We start from the raw sequence: 21,079 nt of genomic DNA, 5'->3' as shown, positions 1-21,079 counted from the left end.
TTTCAAGGTAACTGTGACCACATTTTGAATCACCAGCAGGAATTTTACAAGATCTGGTCATTGCTTTAATCATGACCAGTCACATTGTCAAATGAAGCAGCACGATATCCCCGTACGTCCAGTCATCCTTTGACTAAATGAGTCACACCCTGTCTATGTATGCTTGTCTATGTGAGTGTGTGTTTAAGAGAGAGAACTAAAGAGAGTGAGATAAGATATTTCGAGCACCAGTTTACACAACTGCAACGTTAGTCTCATGTTTTTTGAAATCACTTCCATCTCGTATTGCAAAACCCTGAGTTGTAACTTTCCAGCTATCAAAATCCTAGTTTAAATCTTTCAATCAGTACAGTCAGCCAAACCTGAGAAGTTTCACAGCATCGTGAAAAGCGTGCATATCTTTATAAAAAAGATAAAGGAAGAAAGATGTGGCCAGATGTTTTACGCTCCTATTAGCTGTGGAGCTGACACGGAGCCCAAAATAGAAGAGCGATTCATCTTCTTGAGCTGAGACCATTTTGCCACTCAGACCGCGAGTCATTTTTGGTCGCATTAGAGGAAAACAAGAAAGCTGTGAGAAGCACATTGGCGATTGTAAAACAGAGGTGGAATGCGAGGCATGCAACATGAAAACATGGCGGTCTTGGGAGAATTTATTTATGAAGTATCCATCTGCCGCCCAAAGTTCGCCGTCTAACAAGCAACAGTCTTCTTACATGTGTATATGTATGATGTCTAATTGGACCCAACCGTTACAAGCATACATGTTGCAAACCGTAAGCATGGTTGTGTTGCAGACGGCTCCATCCAAGTGTGTGAACGTGCATCTTTATACTGTCCCACATGAATCGTGCGTGTATCAGGAACCCGATTGCGGAATGTATCAATTTGGACTAAAAATGGGGCAGGCACCATGTTTTGTGGAAAAAATGCAACACAGAAAGTAAACTGTTTGTCAGATATGTCGTGTGTTTGGTTTAACGCCTAAACAGTTCCTCCAGAGCATCCCATGTCTGTTTATAACAGCAATGGAGCCTGGACATGGCTAGGCTAGCGCCACCTGCACTCTGGACTGTAGCACTTCCCTGTCAACCCCCCCCCCCCCCCCCCCCTCCCCCCTTTTTTTTTTCTCCACTATGCACTGATGCATAAAACAAGATGAACTGATCTTATTGGACTAAGTAAGTAAAAACAGACCTTTTCACACTGTTAAAGACAGACCAGTGCAGCTTTTAGCCAGTTAAAGTTGCAGCAAGGAGCCAAATCCTACTGAAAGCTCTTTATTTTTTTATTTTTTTTTTTCTAGGACAGAATTTCTAACAAGCTTTTAGCAAAAAAAAAAGAAAAAAAAGAAAAATAATGTTAAGTGTCTCTTGGTGATGGCGTGGATCAAAGTGAATGTCATATCAAGCACCGAGGCCATAGCATAAACAGTAGCGTTAATGCACTTTCACATCATGGGCTAATATGATTTCAGAGAAGGAGGGAGTGGAGGAAAGAAAGACAGAAAGGCAGCTATGGGGTATTAGTCTGACTTATTGTCTGCTTCAGTAGCCAGTGTGTCTGTGGTGGTGATGATCCTGGGCAACTCTATTTTCATGGCCAAAGACAGATGTCAGCAATACTAGGCTTGTCCCGTACAGCAGCTTTACACCACCACAGGCTTGTGTTTCAGGAGGGCAGCCAGAAGGCAGTGGTGAAGATCTAAGAATAAAACTAGTTATTCAGCACTGCTGCCTGTGATGGTGGGATTGTACTGGTTTGCGCGTGGGAGGACTTCAGCCTGACGTTGTCCTGCTTCGAAGCATGCTAAGGTCTGCTGCCGGTCTGGCCGGCTTCATCGCCTTGCATACACTTCAATTCCTGGTTTCTTGGCATTGAGATGGAAATTTAAACAGTCTGGCTGACTGAACAAGCAGCCCTCTTAAAACCAGACCGCCACCCCGTTCTTCTCCTTTTGCTCCACTGCAGCCTTCAGTCACCACTTTATCACTCTGTGGTGCTGAATGGGTCCCCTTCATACCAGCCGAGTTTATGACCCTGCTTTTGCAGACCGGGGGTCTAGATATGTATCTCCATCAAAGGCGTTCTCACATACTCCTGTCACCTCTGGTCAGCTGTGGGCTGGTCTGCCTTGAAGAACTAATTATAAGCTCTTAACTATTAACCAGGAGCTCCTGTTTTTTTTCCTCACAGCTTGCCGTAATCCTGTTTAATATGTACGTGTGTGCATGTAGGGATAATCAAGAAGGGTATAAGCCCATAGTGGTTGTTATGAAATGTTTTAACCCTCACCCGAACCCTCAATTCACCTCACCTCCCACAGGAAGTGGCAACTCAGCCACAGGAAATGGACTTATGCAGATCTTTATAAAGACGTCCCCCCCCAATGTGCTAAGATGTGCGAATAGCGGGATACCCAAATTGCCACAATCTGATATAAATAAACGGCTATGCAGTCCTAAGTACTGGCTCCTTGCTATTGACAAAGGCTATCAAAAGCCCAGCTTTGATTTAACCTTTCAGATCTTGTCCTTATTTTTTTATTCACAGTCCGATCTTGCTTCCTCACACCAACACACACCCACTCATAAACTATAGGCCTATTTATAGCTCAATCGCATGATAGAAAGCATATTGTCCCTTATTTGTTGGGTCTGGTTGCCTGCTCTGTTGTATCATTGCATCATTCGGAGCAGAGGCAGCAGTCCAGGCTTTATGAATGAACTGACTCTCCGCCAGAGGCTGGGAGATGGCACCGATCCCACTGTGATGTCATGCCACAGACAAGGAGAAGAGAGGGAGCTTTATGAAACCTCCCATTCATTGGTTTCGCTCTCTCTCTCTCGCTCTTTTTTTTTTTTTGCCCACCCCTCACCCAACTCAGTCACCCATCACCCACCCAAGATGCTTTCTTGCTATCTTCCCCAGCCCTGTCCCGCCCTGCCCATCCGTGCCTATTCCAGCCCAATAGACTTTGGCCCTGGCTGTGAAAATCCCAATTTCACACCCACGCTCTGGCGCACAGGCAAAGACGGCCACTAATTTGGTGTGTATATGTATATGTGTGTTTATATGAGTCACTTTAACAGCCTGAGGTGCCAAAGAAGTACCTCTGTCTAAAGTTGGGTTGGGCCTTGCTCACAAGGGCAGAGCAGTAAAGGTGGAACAGCCTCAGCGAGAACCCCTGGGGGAAATATCGTCGTCGCACTCAGTAGCTTGTCCATTACTCATTTCATGGCAAGAGGAGAGTGGCTAATCAATACCTTTTACTGTAATCTAGACTAAACATCAGTCTCAATTCGTCAGTGATTCTTAGCATAGATGAACTTAATATGGTTTTTACCTCATTAGTAAAATTGGTTTCATTTTGTACATTTTGCTGCAGAAGCTCTTTTTCTTTTTTTCTCTTCTTTTAAGTCAGATACTTGTCAGTGAAATGCCATAATGTTGCCTGTGATTTACATCCATTCCCACATTTCATGAGCTAAGTGGATGGGACTCATTTTGCGGACAGACCCACACAGTCTAATGTGGAAAGTGATGACTAGTGGATGCTCTAGCTCTCAGTACATACTGACCGTTCTCTATCTAATGGGGCTCGCAGGCATTGAAATCGTATCAGGACTTCATCATTTACTCGAGACTGTCTAGATCCAAGCTCGCCTCTCTCGCTAATGGATGCACATTGTACATTAGCACTGCCGCAGATAACTTTCATATGGATCATTCACCATGGAGACTGCTCTATTATCACTTCACTGTTACGTTTAGCGTTCTCCTTTCAGCCTTGCTGAACATTCTGCATCATGTTTTTAGGAGATCAGCTCAGATCAAAAAGAAAAATTTACAACAAAGTAGTGTATGTACACAAAACACACTATTTGACTGTCACCTGACAGTCAACCTTCTTCTTTTTTTTAAATTGTGTTTGTGGTTTGAATTAGAGCCTGAGCAGGATTTCAAGAAGTATTAAAACAACCCAATAATGATATGCTTTGTAGACGGGGTTCACATTTTTCTTTTTACTCTCTCTAGTGTCTAATGTTAGTTCTCATGCACTGTAGTGTTAAGTGTCTTTGATGGAAGATTTAGTGCTAAAGTGGGTTCAAGTCTGTGTGGGCAAGTACGCGGTGCGGATGGGTTGATAAAAGCGGTGTGGAGGGAGGGGTGTAAGCGGTTTGAAAGTGCAGACAAACTCCACTTGAGCCAGCTTAAATAAACTGCCACATTTTGCCTTTGCTTTCACATCAAAGCACAGACTGTCTGAGCCCCGGTCACATCTCAGTTTGCAGCCATTTGCAACATGTACCTCTCTGCATTACCAACACTACTTAAAAGCAAAACGAGCTCAGTAGAAACTTAGACAACCTTGCAGTCTTTTTTTTTTTTTTGTCAAATAGAGAAACCAGCTTTATTTTGATGTGTGAGCCATGTCTGACAGTAGTTAAACTGGGTTTTTGTGTGAGACTGTAAAACAATGGCTGTTCTCAACTCTTCAACCTTTTACCTTCACTTCTGACTGAAATGGTTACATTCTGTTTGTTCAGACTATATTATTACAGCCCAAATTGAATCACAGGAAGAAGCAAAGAGCTCCTCTGTCTTTTTTCTCCAGTCTGCTGCAAAAAAGCTTGAGAGGGGGAAGAAAAGGGGGGAAAAAAACGACCTAAAGACCGAAAAAACAGAAACTGGGAAACCTAATTTTACAAACAGCCAGACAGACATTGGTTACATGGGCGAAGTAGGGACGGGGGGGTAAGCTGCTGTGCATTCCAGACAAGGTCGCGACGTCAGTGGTGAAAACAAGCATGAACTGTATGTTGCTCTAGTATACTGCTGGCAGATAAAACACCAGCCAGTAGAGATGCCAGAACATCTGGGTTTGACACATGGCGGTGCTGCAAGTGTGACACACCCACTCCTCACAGCTTGTTTGCCCTGAAGACAAGCCTTTCTGTGATATAGGATTAATGATTTGAAATTGCATGTAATGGACAAAGAAAAAAATGATCTAAAGAAATAGACTCACCACCAAAATCAAGACCTGGCTGACTCTTTGATTTTTTTATGTGTTTGCATGTTAACCTACTTGAGACCTAAGCTGACCTGCTGTGTTTTTAAGTTTTGCCGTATGCACGTTGCCCCCCCCCCCCAAAAGTTGAGTACACAAGAAAGTGACATTAAGCTTTACTGCACAGTAACAGATAATAACAGATGTAATTGTGTGCTGTGCAAATGTGTGTGGACGGTTTGGAGATTTAAACGATAAAATATGCCCTAACTGAAACTCTAGGTTCTTTTTTTGTGGCTGTTTACAAGTTGAGCCTAGGTTGCTGGGGTTTTTTTTGTTTTTTTAACTAGTCTGTTTTTATATTAGAGGCCAGAGGGTCTTTCCCCTTCTCTCCTCCTCATCATATCCTCTGTTTTGCCCCCTTATCGCCATACTTCTGCAGCCCAGTAAATCTAATTAGATGAGTGCGAGTCATCAGGCACTGTTTAAAGCCATCAAAGGGAGCTCTGTGTCCCACTGGTTGCCCACTGGCTGTGAGCCGAGAACAGTAACCCTAGTGTGTAACTGAATCCCCTCGAGACGGGCCACCCCCGACTTTCCAAGTCACTCGCCAGCAGCCGCGGTGACATCATCACCTCATCCCTCGACCCTTGACCTGTGAGAATGCTTGACCCCGCGCTGGGTCCTGTGACAGTAGGCCCACTGTGTCGGGGCGACGTGGTAGGAGGGCTAGCAGAGGTGATAGTGTCGCTGATGGGCAGCACTGGCCACTGACCACTCTCCCACCCAGGATGTACAGGTAGAAGATAATAAATGTGGGGTTTACCAACACAGTATACACACAGTGACATGGCTCTCCCTTACTTTTTAAACAGGTTCGAGCCAAAGCTGTGACAGTCCTTGTTTCAATAGATTGGAGCCGATATGGAGACAGTGTCTGTCTAGACGGAATGTAATTGTTGAACCATGTTGTTGATCACGGTAGATATAAATGTTTGCTGTGTTTGTGTGGACGTGGATGCACGCGCACGTAACTGTGTCAATGTCTAACCGAAGCGCACATTCACAGGACTCTTCCCGCCGCCTCTTTGTCTCAATTAAATTTTCCATTCAGCGAGCTTTATCGGCATGAAATATAATACAGGATGCACTGCCGCAGCCTCAGTTGTCAATAGGAGTGAAAGGAGCATGTAATATTAGTCATTTGGATTTCAAGTCTAACAGATGCTGGTGTTACTCAAAATAAATATTCTTCTTTGTGATTTGCAGATCCCGAGTGTGGAGATGTCCCCCTGCTAACTCCAGGAAGTAAAGAGATGATGTCCCAGGCTTTGAAGGCTACCTTTAGTGGCTTCACAAAGGAACAGCAGCGACTGGGTATTCCCAAAGGTAAGACTACCAGCTGCTTTTTGCTGTCATTAGTTCCTGTTAATGTTTTCATTTGAAAACTCAAATTGCAGCACCAGCCCTCTAAGAATACCTCAGTGTGTCACATATCAGGCGCACACATCTGCAGTTCTTTCACATTTCGGCTTTCTTCAGAGGATTCTGAGAAAGCACCTCTTAGAAAGACTGACTGAAAAGGAAACGCCCAGTTGTTCCAGAAATGGCGTTGCATTATATATATTCAGTCCAGGCAGACTGACTGACTGCAACATCCCAAGAATTGAGACACAGAGACAGACAGCAAAGAGATGGCATTGAAAACTGAAGCAATTACAGCAACCCATGTGATCTGCAAATTATGATTTTTTTTAGCTTTTCATTACAACTGTGGTTTACAGTCACTTCAGCTTCCCACTTTGCTGTAGGTTATTAAGTGAAAGTTGGCTCCAGCTCAGACTGCAAAAAATGAGAATCTGTCCTGTTGTATCATTCACAAGCTGACCTGAATATTTGAGTAAATGTGTCTGGATGGTGTTGTCGACGTTTAACAGTAACTGCCACTCTTTGCAATCCTGTGCAGATCCTAGACTGTGGACAGAAAAGCACGTGGCCGAGTGGCTAACGTGGACCGTGAACGAATTCAGTCTGAAGAACGTCGATTTTGACAAGTTTGGCATCAACGGAGCCAGCCTGTGTGCGATGGGGAAGGAGCGATTCTTGGACTTGGCGCCTGACTTTGTGGGCGACATCCTTTGGGAGCATTTGGAAATGCTTCAAAAAGGTAACAGCGTAAGATGGTTATCCTCTGATTATCAGATGAGTTTAAGAGATTTAAAAGTCTCAGTTTTGTGATGCGAGTCAAATAAGAAAGCTCTCACTACACAGGCTGACATCACTGCTTACTCCAGTTTAGGACTGTCGGTATTTGCTCTTGTAACAGGAGCCAAACAGGAAGACACGATTTAGCTCAGGTCATTAATTTTTGATAGAGCAGGATGCAGTTACACGATACATAAAATCAATGATGAGGTCACTGATTCTCATTCTCCATCTATTTTTCATGAAGAGGATACAAAGCATTACCCCATGAATGGACTCAACTCTAACTTCCAGGAATCCCGCTTTACCTCAGACTACTTTGTCAGTAAGTATTCATCACAGTCAATCTGATAGCATAAGAAAACAAATATTAAAATATGAAAGGGAATCCAAATAGAGGAAGTAGATAAGGTGGTTCAGTGTGGCAAGTTGGTTAGCGTTAGCAAATAATCCCCCCACACACATTTTTTTTCTTGGATTTATTTCCTAGATATAGATCCTCAGTACATCTTTGCAGCTGTAGATGAATAGTGACCACACGTACAGTGGCATCACTGTGAATTTTTTGCTGAGTTTAGCTTCAATCAATATGTCTTGCTGAAAATCTACAAGATTGTTCCCGTGTGCTCAGGGCTATATTTTCTTTTGGACTATTCACGTGCCGAGAACTTCGGTGGCGGCTCAGCACAAGAGGGATAATGACTCCACTCCTTTTAAGATCGATCTTCCTCCTCTGTGTTGCTCCTTGCTTGCCTTCCTTCTCTGCTTTCTATCTACACTCATTTCCCTTTGTTTGCTCCAGGCTATGGTGTTGAGCACGCTCAGTGTGTCCCTCCTTCTGAATACTCAGAGCCCGGCTTCATCACAGAGTCCTACCAGACACTTCATCCCATCAGCTCAGAAGAACTGCTGACCCTCAAATATGAGAGTGAATACCCTGCTGCGGTCATCCTCCGGGACACGGCCCTCAACGGCATGCCGGGAGACTACTTTTCTGTCAAGCAAGAGGTGGTGTCACCTGACAACATGTGCGTGGGACGCCTCAGCAGAGGTGAGCGATCGTACAATGCATAAGTATGTGGCTGAGATTTGAGGAGACATTAAAGAATGTGGGACTAGCTTTGCAGTGAAAATGTGGTGCATTTACATTTTACTCAGAAGGTTTGCTCTAATTACCTGCTTACCACATGCACTTGCTTGAGTTTGTCTGAATGCATGTAAAAGTTGAAGGTTTCTATGGGTGTCTGCCTGCGTGTGATTGTGCTGAAGCTACCAGAATCTTGTCATGCCACATCAGTGTGCAAGTATTAGAAGAGAAGAAAAGCAGGCCTTCTGGTTGGCTTGTGGTTCAAGCAAACCCGACTTGTACACTCTAGACTGGGTTGGGGAAAAAAAAACTCTATTGTTTTTGTCAGAGCGATACACGAACCAAAGCCACAATGTGTTCTGTTCTTGCCGCATGTCCCTTATGTAAAACAGTTCAAGTGGTGTAACCTTAAAAAAAAAAGGTATTTTTTTTCTCTTTCTTGTTTTTCTTGGCCTCCTTTCTTCGGCGCAACCTTAGGGTTCTGGGTAAGGAGATAGAGGTGTCATCCTCAGTTAGCGTGGGGTTTTCTCATGAAACTGTTTGCTTTTCTGAATGCTCGAGCTTGTTTTCTCTCCCAGCAATAGTTTACAGAGGAATTAGCGGTATGATTTAGACCGTTACCCATAAAGCTAGGGTTTTTCTTCTCCCAAATCCCCAGCTGTATAAATTATTAGCAAGTGCCATGTAAACCATACGAGTCCTCCATCCAGTGCTTTAAGCATTTGCCTGCAAAGCTTGAGATCCAATCCCCATGCATCACACATACCAAGTGTTTGCGCATTGAACTGTGCTCTCCCGACGTGGGAAAGTATCTTGTAGCACAATTGATATCCACATGTGGCTCCAATTTTACCAGTTGAAGATTTCAGCATCAATAGCGGCATGGCATTATCTGTCATTTGTTAATGGCTTACCACTGAAAGACTCCTCTTATCGTCATCAAGGCCAAAAATAGCGGGGCAATTTCTGTGAATGTCTTCCATTTAAAATCAAACCCAAATGCTGGTTGTGAAAGTGAAATGAGGTGTGAAATGGAGGGACGTGGCACTGTACAGAGCAATAAGCTATAGCTTAGTGAGGAGCAAAACAATTTACTTCTAAGGTGTGGCTAATGTCCCTTTTGTCAAATCTCAGCAAGGTTTTCGCAATTAATTCAGAGTTATTTGCTATTGTTCAAGTTTCGCCATCCGACAGTTTTGGAGGTAATAGTGATTTGTCATAGAATCTATCTGTGTCATATAGCGAGTGCACTTATTTCTTTTCCATCGGTTCAACTTTGGCTCTTACTGAAAGTCCAAAGTCACTTTCCATCAGGCTGTGGTAGACTTGGTTCATCTTGGGATGACTAAAAAAACATAGCCTGTGTGTGACTGTGACAAATTGAATAATGCTATAAAACTGAGTAATCACTAATGTGCAATGCCAACATCAATGCAACATTGACGGGAATCATCTTAAGATTTTTGCCATCATCAAACTGGCCTAAATGCTAAAATTTTAATATCATATAACTTGTCCACAAACAATGTCAGAGTTTGAAATCACAGTAATGTGAGTTTAGAGTTTCTACCTACATAACAATGGCTTTCTTGCCAATTTTTACATTTTTTTTCGCCCTTTCCCTTCCAGGTAAGCTTGGTGGCCAGGACTCGTTTGAGAGCATTGACAGCTATGAGAGCTGCGACCGACTGACCCAGTCCTGGAGCAGCCAGTCTTCATTTAGCAGCCTGCAGCGGGTACCGTCTTATGACAGCTTTGACTCAGAAGACTACCCCGCTGCCTTGCATGGCCACAAGCCCAAGGGCACCTTTAAAGACTATGTGAGGGAGCGCTCAGACCTCAGCAAGGACAAACCCGTCATCCCAGCAGCAGCACTGGCAGGATACACAGGTAAGATGTCTAGAAATCACACTTTATATTTATATGCAGTCATTACAGTAAAAGAGTAATATTGGTCTATATGTATTTTTTCTGATCGCGTGCATGCAAACGGTAGACGTTTATGGAAAACCAGTCCGATTGTTGATTTCTGTGAATATAATTTTAATATAAACACTTCTGTAGGGCACAAAATGCAGTGTATAATGTGGTGTAACAAACTTGTTGATGCTCTGCAAAAGTGCCAAATCTTGTGGTGCCTGAATGCAACACTTTTAGACCAAAGAAGAGAAAAAAAGCACACCTTTTACCCAGGCAACCCAAGTTATGCACATCACAGGAAATAAAACAGATTTTACTCATGCCTCCTTTTACTTCACTTCTTTTTCTCTCGCTTTTTTTTTCTCTTCTTCTTTTCTGTCTTCTCATCTACCTTCTTCTTATCGGCAGCCCGCATCTCAACCTATTTTTTCCAGGTCGTCCTAGCAACGCTCGTGAAACTTAGAAATTATGCCTGCCCCTGCACATAACACCAGAGCAGAGTAAAATTATCTCTTCATCTCATGAGGCATCTTCTCACTCATGCATGCTGAAAAAGCTCCTTTATGTATGTTCTTCAAGTTCAGTAAGATGGAGAGATATTTTAAAGGCTCTTGTGCAGCAAATGCACTATTTTAGCATCTGGCATGACTTTTAGTTTCAAAAGGGTGCAAAAAAAAGAAACCCAACTGCTGCTGTTGCTACTTCTTAACCGTTTATCAGCACTGAACCATAAATACAACTTTTAAGTTAATTTGAATCAAGAAAGATGACATAAATAGCTCTGTTTTTTTGGCCTCAAGTTAGCTGTCTTTTAATGTCAATTGCCAAACATACGAAGAGAAAAGTCAAATCCCTGCAAAGGGGTTTAATTCAAGTTATTCTAGTTTAAAGCTGAACTGTAAACACAGCTGAACACTGACACAGTTGAACGCTGACGCTGAATCGACTCTTCACAGAGTGTTTGGGACCTTTTCGGTCTTGTTTAAATTACAGTCACATGGCAGTAAGACTGCCAGTATTGGAAAAAGGGGGAAATCCAAGCATATTTTCCAACGTCACAAACAATGCATACATCAGATCTCTGCAGAGTGCCCCAAAGTTGGTATGCACAAGTTAATTGGTCAGCTGTATGGTCATTAGTTCAAGAGCCACTTTTAGAACAATAAGTCATTTATGAAATGTTGGAACGACATAGTTATGAATTTATAACCAAATGGATTAGACCAAGGCACAGAGCATCTCTAGAATGATCTAAATCTGTTTTCTCCCTGCACGCTAAACCAGCAGAGGCAATGCAAACTGGCTGCAAGCAGTCACGGCGTAAACATATTATAAACGAGTCATAGTTGCATAGTTTCATAATCTGTCTTTTTATGTACTGCATGTTTCAACTCCAAATTGTGTACTTGTAAGGAAAGCATGGCAGCTGCTTTCGGCCTAATGTGAGAAGAGACTTGTTTTGACTATGAAACTATAACCATGAAGGTAATAATGCCACAACACTCCAGTTTTTAAGACAAAAAACAACAACCAAAAACTTCTAACTGCCGCTCTGGACCCTGCTATTTTAAAGAGTAGTGCAAAGAGAGTTGTGGTCTTTCAAAGATGGAAGCATTTTTGTGTTTGCCCATGTGCATGTGTGGGTGGGTGAATAAAAACAGAAGAAGAAAAAAAAGGATCGGGGGAGCAAGAGAGAGAAAGAGACCTCTATCTGGAAAAAAGAAATCCCTCAAAATAAAGAAACAACCTCTTGTACAATTCCAAAACAGTGTTTATGACAGCTCGACAGCTTGCTCTTGCTCGACTTCCTGTTTAAGTCACGGGGTGACAGGTGACACTTGTAACGAGGACAGGGGACCTGATAAGGCTGCAGGGAGATAAGGCTCCAGTTGCCATCTGCGTGGTTTCCTGCGACAATTCATCATTTACACCTCTGTCTGCAATAACATCAGGCCACCTTACAACATAGCGAACTCTCATTTTGGCGCATGATATTTCGCTCTCTGTCTCACTATTGCATGTATTTGCTCGTACACACAGAGGGCTTTTGCATTGCAACGTTGTAAAAAATAGTAATTCGCCAGTCAATATTAGCTGGTCTCGCCTTTAAAATTTTTTATCCACACCTTTGAATTATCGTCCTTTAAATAGCCATATAGGTTTTAGACTCATATTGCCATGGATTCAATACTTATCGTTATGAAGACGAGCCCCAACCTTATGCTTGTTCAGTTGTGAAAAGATTTTAACATATTTTAAAAAGGGTTGCCTACATTGTGGCGTGAAAGCACGAGATTCTGGTATTACCCTTATGTGGGCTCACAGTTACTGCAGCAGGAACACGAGTCAAAGCTTTCTGTATGAGTGACACCCGATGTTGCGGAGCCACTTATTTTCCAAACTCGGAATGGCTGCTGTCATGCACCTTCTTCTTCAGTCCCTGCGAGGCCTTAGAGGGCTCTAAATTTCGAGTTGTTCAACCCACACGTCTGTTTCCCTGAACGCTTTTGTTTTTGTTACAAAAAGGCTACGTTTGGTTTTCTGAGGCACTCGAGAGAGGTGACTTTTGCTTAGCTCCAGTTTTGCTTAGGCGGTGTGCTGCACTGGCAGGTGTGATTTCAACACGCAAGCCTCAAAAGTGGGTGGGTTCATGTGTATGCTGAAAAAAAAAAAAACAAACAAAAAAAAAAACCACACGATCAAAGTGCACTGCAGTGAATCTAGTTCAGAGACAAAACCAGGCTTTTTTTTTATCGCCTTTGTTCTGCTTTCCCTCCTTTTTTTTTTCCATGAACTCTAATACACTTTTTGCTCTGACATTGAAATGATGTTTTACTAGTTTATTCATTTAATGTTACTCTTGGAAAAATGCACCCTCTTAACTTTGCATTGAACTTGGCAACTGCTCTCTTTCTTAAAACAGACTCTATTCAAGTACAGTAGATGTGCTGCTGAAGCCTAAATGCAGCCCTTCTTATTTTTAAAATAGTGATTTCATCAGTGTGGAACTCTTGCAGACATAGCCTCTCACTCTAAATTCACATACTGCACAGGGCAACTGGCAGACAAGGGAATACATGATGAATGGGACTTCTGTGCTTGGGACGACATTTAGTTCCACTGCTGTACTTCAGTCTGACCCAGATTAGAAGCTTTACTTTGTTCCTCTTTTCAAATTAAGTGAATAATTAGCATGAATATGTAACACTTTTCATATATAGCATAAGTACTTAGTGTCGTGCTTCTTCTGGCCGTGACTTTTATCACAGACAGGACATTGTACAGACAGTGCTGTTCCTCAACACATTCTGCATAGCACATGGACTGATGGGAATATATCTCCTAGATTCGGCGTATTGTTATGTGAAATATACTAGTTTAGTTCGATAAAATGTTGAGCAGACTATGGGACTTGGGAGCATTTTCCAACAACAGGAGCTCTTTTGCTCTGAACTTAGCCTCACCTCAATCAATCCCCACAGCAACTGGCATCTGCACAAACAACAATGTGTCCTCTCAGTGTGTATAGCTCTTCTTCTTAAACGAACACCTTCTCCCCCTCCACCCCCATCTGCTCTGCAGGCAGTGGCCCCATCCAGCTGTGGCAGTTTCTTCTGGAGCTACTGACCGACAAGTCTTGCCAGTCCTTCATCAGCTGGACAGGCGACGGCTGGGAGTTCAAGCTTTCTGACCCAGATGAGGTGAGAGGTTGCGACCCCACTGGTCATCTAGCACACGTGCTGGGAGGTCTTAAGTAGTTAGCCAGATGAACAAGATGGCTGCTTGTTCCATGTAGCTCAATTAATTGCAAGTTTCAACAAAAGTATGTATTCTAATGTTTCTGGCACATCTTGACAGGCTTGTTCACTGTGCTTTTTCAGGTTGCTCGAAGGTGGGGGAAAAGAAAAAACAAGCCTAAGATGAATTATGAGAAGCTGAGCCGTGGCCTGCGTTACTACTATGACAAGAATATCATCCACAAGACATCTGGGAAACGCTATGTCTACCGCTTTGTCTGTGACTTGAAAAGCCTGCTGGGGTACACTCCCGAGGAGCTGCATGCAATGTTGGATGTAAAGCCTGATACGGACGAGTGAATCAGATATGAAAGAATAAAAAAGGAAGTGAAGACAAAAAGTTAAGGAGTCACTTGGACTGAGGCTCATAAAGTGGTCTTAACTGTTTAATAGAATTGGTAAACCAATTATTTTGGGGACCAAAAATGTTTTGTTTTGGTTTTTGGGTTTTTTTTGCTGTTTTTTTTAAACGAATAACTGTGGTCTTTGTCAACTTTGAGCTCCTGTCTCTCAGACCATAATTTTAAAACCGAAGGCAGAAGCCTAAAACCTGTATTCTTACCCTGTTGCATTTGAGGTGCGTGTGTGTGCACGCATGTGTGTATGTGTGTATGAGTGACTTATACTGGTGTCATTTAGCAGCTCAAAGCAGACAAAGCGTTACCGGGTAGATTTCAGGTTCTGTTCTGACTAAGTAGCAAAGTGGGGGAGAACTGAGAGAGAGAGAGAGAGAGACAATAAAAATGTTGGGCTAAACGAAGCGGAAAGTTCCTGCTAAGAAAACGGTTGCCAAAAAAACCTGAACTGAACTGAGGAAGGTATAATCTCATACTTGCATACATGCTTACTGTTTTTCCCTTTGGCAGTGACAGACTTTTTTCAGCTAGGACCAAAAAAAAAACAAAAGGAAAAAAAAAGTGTCTGGTTTAAATTGCTGTTTATGCTTGTGCCACCATACTAATGCCGATTTCTCAAAACAGTCGCTGTACATCTTCTGGATAAGTGTTGTAAAGGGTATTTTTTCACATTGTTCTCAGTGACGGTATTACAGTGGAACCAAACATTAGATGCCAAGTTTTACTCGTCTGTTCTCAAGGAACTTTCAACTGAAATGTGCTGATGCGTTATCAGACAACACTATAGACACTGGCCCCTTGCTTTGTAGAGTGTGAAGACCTGGTGAGGTTACTCATAGCAAGAGTGTCTGAAAGACAACTGAAAGTAGCCGTTGCTTTTGAAACTGACACGTTCACCTTTATGTACATGTTTGCCACCTCGTTAGAGACGCATATTGTGACTGAAAGTCGTGCATTTTTTTTTTTTTTTTTGCATATACCACCAGTATTAGCAAACTGTAGACAATCTTATATGGGGAAATTCAGGAGTAAGAGGAGCTGTTTCATGTGCAGATTAAATGCATAATTTCATTTCACTGCCCATGTAAGCTTACTTTTAGACACGTTTCCATATTAATTGCCTAGAGAGTAAAATTGCAAGTTGGTTTGCTGATGTTATCTTGCATAATTCTCTTTCAAATGTGTTGTACGTTTTGGCCATAAGGAAGGGTAGTATAGTGTGAAGGTACAGTGTAGGAAAGCAGGTCAGGTAATAGGAAAACTGACTATAAATGTTGACTATAGAGAATCTGAAACTTTAGAGGATAGATGAAGGTGATGGGTGATGTGGATAATGTAGGTGATCTCTCGTGATGTCTGATGACGACAGGTTGATACAAGTGATGCAAGTTAACTTGCTTGAGAAATATAGGACGGATGGCAGAGGCTTCCATTTCAATTTTACATTCTTTTGCAACTTATCTACATTCAGTTCAGAAATGAATGACTGGTTACAAGCAAATTGGCAACAGTTTCCTCCCAAACAGTGGGAACAGTGGCTGTACACTAGCCTTATGGGAAATGCCAAAGTTGAGTATTATATTAGAATACAATGTTATTGTTTACAGTAGCTGAAAGTTACCCATATGGATGAAAATAGCTTCTGAGATGTCTATTTGTACAGATTCTGTTTCATAATGCTTTACTGAGACCCAGATTACACAAATAAGCAAAAGACAAAGCAGGAATAATAACCAAAGCCCATGTGAGGTCTTTGGCCACGGTGCACCCACAACGTTAGGAGATGGGGACCAGAAACCTCTCACGTATTCGTGAAATGTCGTCTTTTATCTTTTGTTAATACGTCAGAAAGCACACAGCTTAAGGACAAAGAGTAACGTCTTTGCTGATGTTTTTTTTTTTTTCTTTTCATTTTTGATTTTGGATACCGGCTGAGTTTAGGTAAGAGATGATGTATACGTTCATACTGTGTAACTGGTAACAAGCTTGTCCATTGTTATTCAGCACTGGCTTAGTGTTTCCTTATCCAAGATAAAGAATTGGAAGTTAAACAGTTGGTTCAGGAATAAGCTGCACTGTATGTTCATTCCTTTATTGCATATGTTCACACCAGTGTTTTGAAAATCTTCTTTCTCTCTTTTTTTTTCTTTTTTCTTTGGTATTGTTCAGGTATTTTTCTGATGTCAGTGTTCTGTATTAAAGTGAGCTTAAAAGACTTATTTTTTATCTGTTTGTATTAAAAAAAATGTTTTCTTTTTTCCTCCCAACACAAACGTCATAATGTTAGTATGGTTGGCTTCATAAGATCAATGTGCTCGGAGAAAACATTTCTGTTACCTAAAATGTTAATATTTTGACATTTACTTTGTCAGGAAATTATACTGTTGTTAAATGTCAGAGTCTACAGTCTACTGCAGGTCTTATGTATTAATGAAACCTAGTCAGGCAAGTGTACACCTAACAATATTTTGTGGCATATGCATATCTCGGAATGGATTCAGAAGGAAAACTTGTTATTTTGGATGTTTTTTTGTATATTTTATAGTGTCTTTGTATTTTTGTTATGAGATCATTTTTATTGTATTTAGTTCACAAGCATTTGAATATTTTTCAATAATTTATATTTTATAAAAGACGAGATGCAGACAGCTGGTGCTTTCATGGGAATTTAAAGGTAGCGCAGGACAAAATAATGTAGCTAATTTCTTTTTGTTTTTGTTTTTGAATTCATTTTTTATATAGAAAATAGACCTGTCTGCTAGAGGTAAAAAGGCTGATGCTGGCCCATCAATGATTTCTGCTGGAAAGGTTTTATAAACTGTAGCTTCTATTTCCAAAATGTACTTAATGTACTTCAAAATGTTATAAAATATATGTGAAGAAAGATTTTATCACTGTGTGTGGTGTTTTTATTGTGAAAGTTCACATGAAAGGTTAACCATCTGCCTACTTAGTGATTTTCTTCACTTTTCTATATAGTTTAAATATAGATTTTTGTCACAGTTCAATGAGAGTATGGATGGGAAATGTAGGGATTGCATGCCATTATTGAAAATAAAATATATGGAAATATTGTATGTATATAAGTAACGTGCTTTGATTTGCAGAGTCTCTTTACAGCTCCCTATATTCATACTTTGGCTTCAATACTGTTCTTGAACAGCAAAGAACAACTAAATGATGAAATTGAATCATAGTGTTATTAATATTGCTGTTTGCATTTCCAGATATTGTGCTATTGTCACTGTGATAATACTGCACAATAACTGGGCAGTAAAATAACAGCCCTAGTTTAGAGTTTTCAGTCATCTGCAGATCACTTTGTAAAATATGAAGTGAAATTAAGAGAAACTATTAATCATGTCAAAGTACATACCCCACACACTTTATCAGGTACAATTATTGAACTGCTTGTTAAAGTGAACATCTAATTAACCAATCACATTGCAGCAACTCAGTGTATTTAGGCGTGTAGAAATGGTCAAGTTGACCTGCTGAAGTTCCAACTGAGCATCAGAATGGAGAAGAAAGGTGATTTAAGTGACTTTGAATGAAACATGTAACAGGCGGACTGGTCTAAGTTTTCAGAAAATGCTGATCTGCTGGGGTTTTCCCTGCACCACCATCTCAGGGCTTTTCTACAGAACGGTGAAAATGAATCCTTCAAATTGTTCAGAAAGCATCAAATAACCACTGTTTATAACCAAGGCATGCAGAAGAATATCTTTCAATGCATAATATACTGTAACTTGAAGCATATGAGCTAGAGCAGCAGAAGACCACACTGGGTGCCACTTGTGTCAAATAAGAACAAGAAACTAAGGTTACAACTCACATAAGCTCAATAAAATAGCACACAGTAGAAGACTGGAAAAGCGTCGGCTGTTCTGATGAATTTATTCCTGCTGCGACATTTGTATGGTAGCATCACAACTTGGCATTAACAGCATAATAATCTGGATCAATCTCACCTCAAATGTTCAGGGTGCTGGCAGTGTAATGGTATGGGGGATATTTTCCTGGCACACTTTAGGCACCAGCTGAGCATTATTTAAACACCTCAACCTACCTGAGTGTTGCTGCTGAGCATGTCTATCCCTTTATGACCACATTTTGCTCATTTTCTGGTGGCTGCTTCATGGTATCTCACAAAGCTTAAATAATCTCAAACTGCTTTCTTTTAAGATGACAGTGAGTTCACTGCATTCAAATGGCCAACACAATCATCCAATCAATCCAGTAGAGCACCTCTGGGATGTAGTAGAACAGGAGATTCACATTATGGATGTGCAGCCAACAAATCCACAGCTGTGTGATGCTATCATATCAATATGGATCAAAGTCTCTGAGGGATGTCTCCAGCACTTTGTTGAATCTATGCCATGAAGAGTTCAGCCAGTTCTGAAGGCAAATGGGGGGTATCGAATAAAGTCTCCGAAAAGCGTATGCCTGATGTGTTTATTAACGTATAGTTTTGATTTACTAATGAAGACAAACAAAAAAGATGCGCAGAAAAATTGTTTGAGTAAAGACCTGATTCTGTAATAACCTCAAGGTCATAGTGGTACAAATTTGTCAAACACATTCATCCTTTGTACATATTGCTGTGGTGCTTCAAAGGAGGCGTATCGTTTCCCTTTGAAATACATTCCGTCCATAGTGTGTCTGAGTTTTAACAATTGTGCTTCGTGCACACTGATGAGGTGACATAAAAATGAAACCAACACACTGAGGCTCATTCAACCCTTCTAATAAATTCCACTCTAGATAAAAAACATGCAAAGCTGTTGCCTGCTGCCCACAGCTGTTTGGCTCCACTATAACAAGCTAAAGTTACAAAAATAATCATTAAACATATTTTTGTATTTTTTTTTTATTTGATATGTTATTTTTATTATTTCAGGGAGTTTAAATGTATTTATTTAGACAAGTATATTTTATATTGACAGTTGTACTCCTTACAATAGACTGCCATGTAAAAAAAAAAAAGTAAAGTGATAAGATTCATGATATGATAGAGCTGTCTTCTGACAAAATTAGACCCATATTCTTCTCTTGGATCAGTGTTTTGTGTTCTTGGCAGAGGACAAGCTGAGGTTACGCAGGTGGGTCTTCTCTTCTTCCACCTCCCTCTCTCTGACTGGGCTGATGATCCAAAGCAGACACATTCACGAGGCAGCTTTTTAAAATACTTCACCAGACAGTGCATGTTCCAAGAGACCTGGAACGAAATCCAAATCATTATGATACTACTCATACCCACCTCTTCCTCATCCAGAGACACAAAGCTGGCTCACGCAGACACAGTACTCTTCTTTCTCCCCTTTTGTGCCTTATTCAAAGAAACCTTCCACTGATTTAAGCAGTGTCTCAAGGTGAGAAACAGAAAACTGAGACAGAAAAGGAAGAGGCGACCTGTGTTCAAAGTGAGAAGTGTAACACCTGTCAGTCTCAGAAGGATATTCGATCATTTCTCCATTTTTTGAGGTTCTAAAGTAACTTGCAATTAACCGTCGAGCCATTTTGTGTTCAGACGAAGGCTATTGCTTCATCATTACATTTACAAATGTATGAATAATAATGACTGCAATATATGCAAATGCAATGTATGTATTATCTAAAATCTGTAACATGTCAACTGGTTAAATTACAAGATTTGTTTTTGATTTAAAGTAGTACACATTTAAATGCAAGACACACACACACACACACACACACACACACACACACACACACACACACACACACACACACACACACACACACACACACACACACACACACACACAAAACAGTGAGAGATTAGACAGTTAAAGGGCTTACTTACTCATCAATAGCCATATTCAGTATTTTCTAAAATATTTTAGGATTAGTTGCAGAGACATATGTGACACTTATACATGGAAATTTAAATACATACACACAATGTGCCCTTTGCCTTGAATCAAGGAGCAGCATAGCATCTAAATGTAATTACAGGCAGAATAGTTGCTGCGCCAGATTACAGAATCAATTTCAACAAATCCTAAATAACAAGCATGTGACAGATGTTGCAATGTTGTCTGGTCCCTAAGTAACATAGTAATTTTTAATAGATTAAGTAAATCACCCTTTGGCTCATTTAATCAGTCAAACTCCTCAGAGTTTGTGAATGGAACTAGAACAAGTTGTGGTGACGCTATAGTATTTGTACTCTATCAGTTTTTCGTATTAGACTACATGAATACACAGTTAGAACATCTAAATGAACTGTGAAGAAAGCAGTAGAACTGGAACAACCATAAACCCAACACTGGAAGACAAAGCGTGTGTCTACATGTTATTATATGTCATATAATATGGAATATATAATATGTCACTCAACATATTATTGTAGGGTCTTTATCTCAAAATATAAAGTGCCTTAAACTGATTGTTATTGTAAACTGAACTCCAAAATCTTTTCCAACTTTTAATTTCTTCTGTAGCTCAATCTTTAATGTTAATGACCTAAAATTCTGCTGTGGATAGAACATAACTACATCTATCTTCACTGCCCAACATTATATCCTCTTCGTTGAAACAGAATCCCTGTGACGCACGAGACAACAGCTCAGTGGTTCCATTACGCAGCGTTGAAATACAACCAATGTGTCCCTGTGGGTCCTTATGGCCCAAAAGGAAAAAAAAAACTGTTATCAGAGGACAAATTCATGTCCTA

General features: G+C 40.9%; 1 protein-coding gene across 3 annotated transcripts in view; it reads left to right on the top strand.

Moving 5' to 3' along the window:
- Window positions 1-17,253, top strand: part of ets1 (ETS proto-oncogene 1, transcription factor) — a 35,173-nt gene extending 17,920 nt beyond the window's left edge. For 2 of the 3 annotated variants that reach the window (XM_085370586.1, XM_085370589.1), the window contains 7 exons: window positions 6,284-6,403; window positions 6,981-7,181; window positions 7,467-7,544; window positions 8,022-8,270; window positions 9,936-10,196; window positions 13,809-13,927; window positions 14,108-17,253. In XM_085370586.1, the coding sequence (XP_085226712.1) occupies window positions 6,284-6,403; window positions 6,981-7,181; window positions 7,467-7,544; window positions 8,022-8,270; window positions 9,936-10,196; window positions 13,809-13,927; window positions 14,108-14,323 (1,244 nt within the window). In that variant the 3' untranslated portion in view covers window positions 14,324-17,253. The remainder of the gene's footprint in view (window positions 1-6,283; window positions 6,404-6,980; window positions 7,182-7,466; window positions 7,545-8,021; window positions 8,271-9,935; window positions 10,197-13,808; window positions 13,928-14,107) is intronic. The other variant, XM_085370587.1, reaches the window with a different exon arrangement.
- The last annotated feature ends 3,826 nt before the right edge of the window (window positions 17,254-21,079 follow it).

The sequence above is a fragment of the Diplotaxodon limnothrissa genome, linkage group LG14 (genome assembly GCF_057381915.1).
Source record: "Diplotaxodon limnothrissa isolate DT_005_m linkage group LG14, D_limnothrissa_male_GT1.1, whole genome shotgun sequence".
In the NCBI taxonomy this organism is placed as follows: Eukaryota; Metazoa; Chordata; class Actinopteri; order Cichliformes; family Cichlidae; genus Diplotaxodon; species Diplotaxodon limnothrissa.
Note: the sequence above shows the minus strand (reverse complement) of the source record. Positions and strands in the feature narration are given on the sequence as shown.